Here is a 12,113-nt window from a genome sequence, read left to right on the forward strand (position 1 = left end):
ACCACCACCCCCACACACACACGCGCGCGCACACACACAGACACACACACACACACACACACACACACACAAACCACACCTTTCCTTCCACCCCCAAGCGCTTCATATCTCGGCCGTGGCTCTACAGGCCCCACGGTAGGAAATTTAACCGGCGTCTCTTACCGAGCAGCAGCAGTTTAACATCTTTGGCCGCGGTCAGACCGTCCTCCTTGAGGTTTTTCTCGATGGCTTTGCTCCGGTCCAGAGCCGCCCTCTCCTCTGCGCTCAGAGTACATCCCATGGTTAGAGAACACAGCTTGAGAGCGTTACCGAGCCCGGGATCCACGGTAGAAACGGCAGTGAGACGGTGGATTAAATGAATTGTGTGCGTGGAAACAACGCTGGGCTGCAAATCCTTTCTCGGTTAATTTCCTCCTTTCCTGTGCTATGACTTCTGTCCCTCTACGATCCTTCTGTCTCTCTCTTTCGCTCTCTGGGCAGCTCCCTCTCTCTCGCTCTCAAGCCGCGGATACGGCACCGTTAACGCATTTAAATCAGGGACCCGCTCGGTTTGATCCACAGCGCGGAAACAACACGACGTAGCCACCGCAGTTTGATTCTCACGCGCGTTTCTCGGTGGTCTGTCCGTCCGTCCTTCCTCCGTCTCTCTCTCTCGTGCTTTTTCTGTCGCTAAGTTAAATCACGGTAACGGTTCTCTTGTTCTCCACTCGTCGATACTTTATGTTACTGGGCGGCGGTGAGCAGCGCTCGCATCGTTTGGTTCCAGCACGGCGGCTCACAGCGGACCTTCCTCCGTTTGGCTCCTCCGGGGCGGCGACGGGCACTCGCTCTGTAACGGTACTGCCTCCCGGTAGCTCCGGTATGGACTCGGTCGGTCGTTAGTTCAATCGTTCGATTGCAGGTTGGTGACGTCAGAGCAGTGAAAGAGGAGGGAGGGAGCGCCACCCGCGCGCCCAGTGGCGCGGCCTGGTGGCCCACTGCTGCACGGTGCCTTCACAGACTTGTAGAGCCCCATTTCAGGCTTTTGTTAAACTGGTAGAAAATACATTTAACACTTCGTTGCAATAAAACTGTGAGTGTTCGAGAAATATGTCAAGCCACTGCTAACGCACCTATCCAATGAGATCCATAGCTACAAAAGGCTCTGGGCTTCAGCTAACTTCAGCAAACCAAGCGCATGAGAAGTGACTTCAGTGCATGGATATTTTCATATAGGTCAAATGTTGGTTTGAAATGTTGTCCAAGATGCAAGTCATGTGTAGCTTATGTGACCAGTAGGCTAATGATCCCACTCTTCATGCTGTATTGCTGAATTGTAAGCATGTATTTATGTGTCTGCTGATTGATTAAAAAAATGTAATCATATGATGGAACAGAACCATCTGCAGCTCAACTTGGCAAAGACTAAGGAGCTGGTTGTGGATCTAAGGAGAGCAAAGGCACCAGTGACCCCTGTTTCCATCCAGGGGGTCAGTGTGGACATTATAGAGGACTACAAGTACCTGGGAGTGCACATAAACAATAAACTGGACTGGGCCAAGAACACTCAAGCCCTCTACAGGAAGGGCCAGAGCTGACTGTATTTTCTGAGGAGGCTGAGGTCCTTCAACATCTGGTGGACGATGCTGAGGATGTTTTATGAGTCTGTGGTGGCCAGTGCTGTCCTGTTTGCTGTTGCATGCTGGGGCAGCAGACTGAGGGTAGCAGACTCTAACAGACTCAACAAACTGATCAACAAACCACAAGGACAGTGATGTTGTGGGGGTGGAGCTGGACTCTCTGTCGGTGGTGTCAGAGAGGAGGATGCTGTCCAAACTACATGTCATCTTGGACAATGTCTCTCACCCACTCCATGACGTGCTGCTCAAACACAAATCTGTGGCCATTAAGCTCTATAACTCCTCCCTCAAAGTGTCTGAGACACAGACCCTTAGTTAGTTATTAAACTGGACCTTATCTGTTTCATGCAATATTATCTTTTCTTTTAATAATGTAAAAATTGTGCATATCCTTATGTCTTGATGTGCAATGTTTTCAACTGTGACACAAGAATATTCCCTCGGGGATCAATAAATTATTTCTGATTCTGATGATCTTGCACATACTTCTGTGTTGTGTCTTTTAATCTATTTTATTTTACTGATATGGACCTATGTGTCTGAAATAAAAGTTGATTGATTGTTACGCAGTGTACTTGATTGTTATTAGAGCTGAAGTGGACATGTTCAACTTTAAAGATCATTGGCTGTCTAAGTCTGATGAACTTATTTTGTCTAAACATAGTTGTCTAATGGTACATTCATAAGATATCAATGTTTTATCCATAAACAAAAACGTTTGGAGCTTGAAGGCTCATCAGTGGCCTTGGAAAGTGTTGTCATGTGACATCAGGTGGCCTTCATCAGCAGATGGACTGTGCTCAATTGCCATGCACTACTACTTCACTACTACTGTTCAACACAAATGTGTTAATAGTGTAAATATTGTATATATCCACAGTCCTTTATTTATTTTTTATATTTATACTTTTTATATTTATATATTTATTTACCTATCAACTTCTGTTATTATTGCTTCATGTCTTGTTGTGCAATGTTTGCAACTGTGATGTAAATGGCAATTAAATACAAATTTTGACCAATAAATAGCCACAGTTCTTTTCAATAACTGCCATGAGCCTTCCATCCATGGAGTTTGTCAGTTTCTTGGTCTGTTCACGATCAACTTTCGCTGAAGCAGCAACCGCAGCCACCCAAATGTTGTTCAAAGGGGTTGATTGTCTTCCTTGACTGGAAATCTCATGTTTGAGAAGGGCCCACAAGTTCTCAATAGGATTCAAGTCAGGTAAGGATGGGGGCCAGGTCATTATTTGGGCATCTTTTAGGTCTTTGCTGGCTGGCCTAGCAGTGGATCATGTGATGGATCATAGTCCTGCATAAAGACCATTGTCTGCTTGAAAACTGAGAGCTTCTTCCTGTACCACTGCTTGAAGAAAGTATCTTCCAGAAACTGGCAGTAGGCTTGGGAGTTGAGTTTCATCCTTAATGATAGTACCAGTACCCCCCCTCCATCTTGCTGGCGCCTGAGTCTAAAGTGGTGCCCTGTGTCCCTCTGTGATCCAGCCACTGGCCATCCGTCTTGTCCATCACTTCACTCTCACTTCATCTGTCCATAAAACCTTTGAAAAAGGATGTTTTCAGCTATTTCTTTGCCCACTCTTGATGCTTCAACTTGTTAATCTTATTCAGCGGTGGTCGTGTTTCAGGTTTCCTGACCTTGGCCACGTCTCTGAGCTCTCTGAGTTGGAAAATCTGCATAGAAATAATTTTTCATTCAGAATACTTACTTGCCTAATTGTGCACGCAGTGTAGTTTCAGTCACATGTTCTGAAAATGTTTTGGTTGTCAATATTCATACTCTATATAGCCATGTTAGTGGCACAACTTTAGGAATGACAATGTCATGCTGTGGAGGGGTTCACCACTTTGATCTTGAAATGTGCATGTAATTCTCTTATTGAGTCTATAACCACCTTGATTATGATTTTCTGTTGTGCAACATACTTGGAATAAAATTTATAATGCAAAGCCTTAATTGTGTGTATCCTTATCCACTATGTAAAAGTTGTTTCAACGGATAATGTAGTGGATTGTTGTTTTTTTAATGACTTATTGTGCAAAGCCTCAGAAAACAACAGTTTACTCTCAGCTGTCACTGGGCATAATGCAAAAACAACATCATGACAAATGCATTGGATTACATGGATTTAAGGGAAACAGACTCCTAATGGCTATAGTTGTTGGCAATATCCGGCGCCCAATTGAGGTTACTCGCCCATCAGCACAGTTTCAACTTTTACATCTGTGGCATCAAAGATAAAGTCCACTGGCCAAAGTGTTTGTTTTCCACTGAAGTGTTCTGGTGCCTCCATTATAGTCTGGCATGGTTTAGATCTATTTATAGCAATTATTTAGATACATTTTGAATACAAGGTAAAGTTAATAGATTGTGGTAAGTTCATCATTTGCTAAGTTAAAATCTGAAGGAAGAGCATCAATTTCATTTGACTCTATACACACACACACACACACACACACACACACACACACACACACACACACACACACACACACACTCAAAAGAAAGCATGTAGTTTTAAATCAAACATACAGAAGTTAGCTCATTTGTTCAGCAGATGTACAGAAACACCCCCAAATAGTACCTCTGATCTATCATATTTATAAATGTCGATATATTCCAAACACAATTCACAGGTGAAATTAAGTTCTCTTGTCTTGTCCCTTTGTCTCTTGTAAAAACATTGCCATGTTTTTACTGTAAACATGTAATGAAAGTCCTCATCATTAATAGTATTTTGTAGCACAATTTGTATATAGTACTGGTAAAATAAATAAGACACAACTTCAAGGAATGAATTGTTTTATTTAAATTGCTGCATGTATTCATGGTGTGTGTTTTGTGGATGTTGTAGTTGCTTCCCAGCTGGAACTGATTGAAGGCCAGGCCTGTAAAAGGCAAACATATGCACTTAGTGTGGATCATTTGGTTACCTCAGCATGTAACCAATATGTGCTCAGTGTGGTATAACCTTTACCAAAATGATGATTGATTGTAGTGTTAATGGCTGCCTGATTGTGCAAGAAGAGATTGGGCAGTAATGGTGTGTTGAGGTCACTCACCTCTGTTATGTCTCCTCTCAAGGGTGACTAAAGTAGTCCACAGGTTCTCTGACCACCAATTTAAAGGTTCCAGGAGGATACCATGTGGCAATTGGTGTAGGGATGTTGGTGTATTTTAATCTGCTGTTGAGAGTTTCTATGATTCTATTGTCATGTGTAATACATAATACATGTGTAACATAAAAGATCATGCAGACTACATGTACATGTATACTTCGTTAGGTCATCCTAACAAAACTATATAAAAACAATACCAGGGAGACCTAATGGCGCGTATGGCATCAATGGGGTAAATACCTAAGGAAAGAAGTAAGTAAGTTAGTGTTACCAAATAGTGCAATCAATACAAGAGAATTGTAAGGAGATAGAAGAAGAATGCACAGAAAGTACATGTTAGAGGTTTAGGGGTCAGAGGTGTTATAAGAGGAAATGATGGCATGTGGTAGCTCGTTCTACCATCGAGGTGTTACAGATGAGAACAGCCGGGACCTAATACAAACAAAGATGCCCAGGTAGAGTTATTGGTCAAAGGTTTTCATGCATTTAGTGATAAAAAATAGCCTTCATTGTTGTTGAGCACCCCACTCTGCAGATCCGTGCAGCTTTTTGTTCACTGTTTTGGTTTTCTGCCTCACACATACACTGTGGGTTGAGTGTCAGGGCTCTCATCTGTCCCCACAACCCTATGCAGCTGTTTCCTGCAAACACATTCACACAAGTTGAGTGTATACTGCCCCGCCCAGCATGAAACAGCAATGAGTCAAGTGACCGGTGCAGGAAGTCGAGCATTTGCTAACTGGTACAGTAGCCACATCCTGGTGTGTTTTAAAGGGAGATTACGTTGCAACAAAGATAGAACAACAGGGGGAAAGAAATCATACAGACAATCAAAATTTTACTGTGAAACCTTTCTAGATCCCGTGCCATTTGTGTTTATCCCACACATTTGAGGACACATTACCTATTTGTATCGTTAATTATAACATGTAAATGGCACAGAGGTATGGGTGCTATTGTCTTATTTCTGTTAGCAATATGTAACATTCTGCATACATTTGGGCCCCATTTTAACGATGTAAGAGCTCGGCGTGAAGGCCATAGGTCCAATTTTGCTTATTTAACGGCATAAAAAATCATCAGTGCAACAGGAACATGGTTCAAAAGGGTTGTACTTAGTCTGTGTAACATGCAATAAACCAATCAGTGTCATCTCCCATTCCCCTTAAAAGCCAGGTGCACTTGTACCTTGGGGCATTGCTATTATAATGGCGCATCCGCCATTATAATAGCATTATAAAAATGGGGCATTATAAAAATCATCAATTGACTCATTGAATTGCAGACTCACATCAGACTGATCATGTAGCCTAGTGTTACTCTGCTGCTCTGTGGTTTATCAGTAAAGTCTCTGAACTACAGTGTAGACTGGTGTCTTTTAACAAACAGATGCTATCTCCTCTATGAATCTTCACTGCGCTGCATTATTATAATCTATAATGAACCGGTTGTAGGTCACATCTTTCTCTTTCGGTGGTTTCTGTGGTTTATCGACGCATGAGTGTTTTCTTGAACGATTTACTTTCATGATTAGAGAGGCTGTTGTCATTTTAAATGTTCATTAGCTTATTAGCCCTAAGTACAAAGTACAGCTGAGGTAAATGGAAAAGTCATTAGTTGCAGGTATTTGGTCATAAACCAAATAATTTGTATCAGTCCATCCCCCTGTCCCTCCTCTTCAGCCTCATTTCTGTTTTCTCAGGCCCATTTATTGTCTTTTTCCTTCAATCCACCAGGTGCCCTTGGACTTTCCCTCCTTTCCCCATCATCTGACTGTCTTGCCTTTTATTTCTAAACCACAAATGTAAACCTCACGGTAGCACTCGAGGGATGAAGCATTATCTGTAGCATTCATCCTCTGGGGTACCACACATGTCTGTACAAAATGTCATGGCAATCCATCCAATAATTGTTGATAAGTACCAAAGCGGTTGTGAGCTGTTTAAAAAGCACCCCATATATACACTACATACATGGAATGTCATCTACAGTATATAGCATGTGCCATGTTCACTGATATTACAGAGGCATTGCTGCAGTTGGTGCACCTTCTTTCTTCCTTTCCTTCCTTTGTCACATCTGGTCAGTCCGTTAACAAACATAGGCTGTGGTTGCTGTTGTGCAAGCAACATGCACACTATCAGCAGTGAAGTGGTGCAAGTGTTCCTTGCAGAGTTTAAGAACTGTGCTGTTGCCTCAGATGCAGGGTGGCATCCATTGATTGAGGACACAATACTGAAGCAACTAAACTGTATTCTGCAACACATTAAACGTCAGTTTTTGATAATATTTCACCCTTTTTATGTCACGAGTTTGAGGAAGTGCAAACAGGAGAGAGCCCAAACGCAAGACACTGGAGAGTTGACTGAAGGAGCACAGGTTTTAATCCAAAAAAACACAAAAACTCAGGCTTACATGCAGTTCGGGTGTAAAACGCCTAAACAGAGGATCAGGCAACACAGAGACAGGCAGATAACTCCAAACACAACAATGACCGGACGGGGACTGAACAGAATCACCAAACATATATACACCAGGGACTAATGAGCAGGGCGGGAGCAACACAGGTGACAGGGATGAGGCTAACGAGACACAGGCAGGCAGAGAGACAGCAGTGGAAAACAGAGAGACGGTGAGGCAGAGGGATTACTGGGAGAACAGACAAAACACAGGTTGCTGGACACTAAACACAGTCCGTAATAAAATAAGACATCAAAGATCAGAATAATGACAACTAATCAAGGCACAAGCAGACAGATCACAACCAACAGGGAAACAGACTGAAGCTCGGATAAGACAGAAGCAGAGCAGACATGGGCAAAAACACAGAAGTACACAGACCAGGAGAAAACACTAAGACATGAACTAAGGCACAGGACAGATGCTAAGTAAACATAAACATGCAAATGAACAAAAGACTAAACTTAGCTATGAAACACAAAACCCTAAACATGACAAAATAAAGCTTATAGAAACACAGAACCCAAAACCATGAAAACAGTTACTAAGTAAACTAAAACATGCGGATGAATAAAATAATGAACAAGGCTAAACAACAGATACTGAACTGACCAAATAACCAAAACTCCCAGAGAGCTAAACATAGCAGACAGGCACACAGTGTGACAGTTTAGCCCTCGTTTGTCAAGGGAATCTAAAAGTAGCATAGCATGGGATGTTAGTACATTACAACCACACTTATTTACAAAACTTTATCTTGATAGTTAGAAAGATAGAATAATTACAAGCTACATAAGTGATGATTATACCTACATGGTCAAAACTGTATGGATTAAAAGGTGTAGCATTGCATTCACGATCAGCTGTGTGGACAACCATCCTGGATGCTATTAGAGTTTAGACTAGTGATAGCGGCTCTAGTTACTTACTACATTGGTTACTGTTAAATTGTTTGAAAATAGGAGTAAATGAAGCAGCCAACAGAGATGATGTTAGAACAAAATAACAGTATGTACTAGGACTAAGTAGCTCTACACTGCAACAGAAGAACAATGTTTCTTTATTTTCTTGTCTTCTCTGTGAATTAGGGCGATTTGGGGAAAAAATCTAATTGTGATTTTTCTACCAGATATTGCAATTATGATTCAATATGCGATTTTTTTATTTTTTTATTGAAGTTTTGCTAAAGTTCAATATTCACTGCCAGTCTATTTTTGACAGAAGCCATGTCAAGCCGTACCAAGCAGGGGCGAGTTCAATCTCAAAACGTTTTACACCGGTTTGCAACATTTTTGGATTGAACGACATGTTTCCTTGAAATGTTGTACAACGTTCTGCAACGGGCTTTGAGGTATATTTTCTCCCGTTTGGTGGGCGTGTCTCAGGTGTTACCCAATCAGCTGCGACAAGTTTGTAAACACAATGGCGTTAAAAAAGCAGGAAAATTCAGTGCTCTTTGCGTACACAGCAGGATTTTCAGGGAACCACCGTTTCCGTTGAAAAAAACGTTTTGCTAGGTTTTGTCTGCGCTGAACTCGCCCCAGATGAACTAGGCAGGAAGTCAGACCAGAATGGCATAGAGAATCCGGTCGATTTTCAAAATAATGCACCTTTTGCAGACTCCTGATCTTACATCAACAATAAACAAAAAAAGAAACAATTTAACTAGGTAGCCTACTTAACCATAGCAGAAGCAGAAAAATCAAGGACAACTGAACAAGTCAGCAAAATCAGACAGGTAAAACGCTCTCATTCTGAAATGCTCCATGTGGATATGTAGCCTGCAGAGAGCAGAACAGAATGGGCTCACAGTGAGCTGTTATCTGTAGTTGAAGCACACAAAATGACAAATTAACAACACATTAACAACGTGTAGGTTAAACTCTCCCCTGCTGAAACACCCACATTTTCCTCTAGTTTTGTTTATTGTTATAAAATGTACACGCCCTGTGCCCGCTCTGATGGGTAGGACCGTAACGGAAGGAGCATGGAGCTTGTTATTGGCGAGCAGATCGGTCACACAAGGATGACAATGGAATGAATTTGTAACTGTGTGACTGTTTAAATCTAGCTACTACAAAATCCTCCAAACTTCCAAATGGACAATTGCCAGTTGGTAATGAGAAAAGGGCTTTTCGTATTCCTCTGTCTGACATCAAGGACCCATCATTAAGAATCAAAACATTTCGAGGGGTTAAAATCAATGTGTGTCGTGCCAGAAAGCTTGAAAGAGTAGCGACAGTAACGAAGGGGAGATTTAGCAAACAGGCAATTAAATAAATATTTTTACTGTGATAACCTGCAAAATCGTAGCCACACCAAACAAAGCAATGAATCATGTGCAGTTTAGAGAACACCTACAGAAAGCACAGAGACTGGGGCCTGATGTACCCAGTGAAAAGCAAAGTGTGGGACGCGGGCTAACTGGAGGTGTCAGGATGTAATTTGTACTCCTCAGTCTGCCACTTTTAAAGAAACATGGTTAAAGATGGAAAAAGCTGGATTAAATAAGGGCAGGGTGATGTGAGGGAGAAAAAGACAGGCCTAAAGAAGAAGTGTTGAGTGAAAAAGGGGAACTGCAGTGCGGAGGCAGGAAGAGACATCCTAATGCCCTTAATGATGACATCTTATACATTGACTGCAGAACTGAGTAAATAAACTAAACAGAAAGAACGTAAGAGACTCGAAAATGGACTGAAACATTCCCCACAACATTAAGCAATGTTAAACTGATTCATCAAAGCAGAGAGAACTGCACTGAGGCAAACAGAAACAATCAGGAAAACATTCATCTCCGGAAGTTTCTCTGTTGCTAAGCTTGAACTCTGACCGTGTTATGAAAAGATCAAAAGATTTGGCCTAGATTCCTGTGAAATATGTGAGACACAAATACAGTATGTCTCCAGCATATTGTTTTACAAATCTGTACAGCCCATTACAGGGGTGCTTTTTCTTGTACTTCGTAACCTAATGTTTACCTAATAGTTACCCCTAAACACCATGGAAATGTATAAAAGGTTTAAGAGAATAGCTCAACATTTTGGGAAACAAGCTTATTTGCTTACTTGCTGAGAGTTAGATTAGATCAAAACCACACTCATGTCTGCAGGATAAATATGAAGCAACAGCAGCTGGTTAGATTAGGTTTGCATAAAGATCAGGCAGAAACAGCAAAACAAAATCCACATTTATAGCTCACCATGAGGTTATTACCCACAAAGAAATAGTCTCACAAACAACCCCCCACAAAAAATTGTGGATTTTGTTACCGTTATACAGAGCTGGGTCAGCTTTAACCTCATTTCCAGTTGTGGTATGGATCTAACTCTTGGCAACTCCTGGCAGTAAATAAGTGTAGTATCCAGTATTTTACTCTTCCATTAAAGTCTGTATATTTCTCTGTCACTATTACAGTACTCAGGACAAGCTAAATGGGCGTTTAGCTAAAAATGTGAGAAATGTGTATGTGCTTATAACCTTGGGAAATAAAACTCATCAAAAATCATTACATAAAAGGTTCAGAATCTAGTGTGAGGTGCTGTGAAATGATTTGATTTAAATGAAAAAACATAATCCACTGGCCATATATCTGATTATTGTGTGCAGTGTGTGTGTGTGTGTGTGTGTGTGTGTGTGTGTGTTTTGCCCTAGCAGTGGGGGCAAATTTGTTTTTAATGCTCCTACATTAAAAAAATATCTTCATAGTTGAAGTGATAACCACCCCTGGGATTATCATTGCATTTCACAAGCTATATTCAGTATTTGTAAAAAAATGAATTACCACAATTAAATAACTGAAATGATGTCATTGAGGCCTGTTCATTGTTGCAGTATTTCATTTGTATTACAGTAAACTAAATAAAAGTAAAATGATTTAATGTATTCATTGTGACAAAAATATCCACAGTGAAAGATAACTCTTTCCACAAAGACCACTACCATTTTATCAAACAGTCACAGAAGAAGATACACTATTATCAATCATCTTAAAATTGAATTTCATTTTATGTGACCGTGAGAAAACCTTACAGCTGTGGTTACAATTTAAATAGTTTTGTTGCAGTTGCTCAGTTCTGTAAATGTGCCTGCCATGCTGATAGAATTATTTCTTTCATATAGTGTGCGCAATGAGTAAAGTTAAAGTAATATAATGACGGTGAAGCACAGGTAGAGCTGAAGGTCTGAATGGATGTGATGTGGAGCTTCTGATGAGCTCACTGGAAGGACCCACATGTTGTGATGAAATTGGAAGTGAATGGAGTGGAGGTGGGAGGTGGATCAAACTGACACTGAAATGACAGCTGAAAGCAGTGGAGAAAGAAACTGTTTTAAAATTTGAAAGCAACCAGATTATTGGCTTATCGAGATTTTGGCAAAATCTGATGCTCTAGATGAATTGTAATCACTTTGCTGATCCTCTGACAGCCACTGCTAGGTCCAAGTTTCAATTTGTCCAATACTTCTGATTGCAGAGCACATGAGGGAGGAGGGAAGAGGAGTAACAATGGGTAGATGGGACAACTGGTGAATTGAAGGAAAAAGACAATAAAGGGGCCTGAGCTGTACTTTGTGTTTTGGGCTACTTTGGGCTAATATATGTTAGTATGCCAACAAGCTAAACTAAGATTATGAACATGCTAAACATTATGGCTGCGTTTCATTAGTAGTTCCACTTCCCCTCAGCCCTTGGTATTACATAACAGCATATGTTGCACAGAGGCCACTTGAAGAGCAGAGGGAAAGCGGGCAGGGGGAGGAGTGTTGAATTTGAAGGAAACGCACCTGCCCTTGTGCACTTTTAGGCCAAACTATTATGGATTGACTGCCAGTTGTAGTCTTAGTGCTATACTGCCTTTTTAAATCATCAGAAATACAGACTCATTTCAGTTCAGTTCC

The 12,113-nt window shown here is 41.2% G+C and overlaps 1 protein-coding gene across 2 annotated transcripts in view; it reads right to left on the reverse strand.

Annotated features, from left to right (window-relative positions):
- Nucleotides 1–893, reverse strand: part of gnao1a (guanine nucleotide binding protein (G protein), alpha activating activity polypeptide O, a) — a 121,207-nt gene extending 120,314 nt beyond the window's left edge. Inside the window, exon 1 of one of the 2 annotated variants that reach the window (XM_046037881.1) lies at nt 163–893. In XM_046037881.1, the coding sequence (XP_045893837.1) occupies nt 163–280 (118 nt within the window). In that variant the 5' untranslated portion in view covers nt 281–893. The remainder of the gene's footprint in view (nt 1–162) is intronic. The other variant, XM_046037880.1, reaches the window with a different exon arrangement.
- Nucleotides 894–12,113: the final 11,220 nt, after the last annotated feature.

Source organism: Micropterus dolomieu, linkage group LG22 (genome assembly GCF_021292245.1).
Source record: "Micropterus dolomieu isolate WLL.071019.BEF.003 ecotype Adirondacks linkage group LG22, ASM2129224v1, whole genome shotgun sequence".
NCBI classification, from domain to species: Eukaryota; Metazoa; Chordata; class Actinopteri; order Centrarchiformes; family Centrarchidae; genus Micropterus; species Micropterus dolomieu.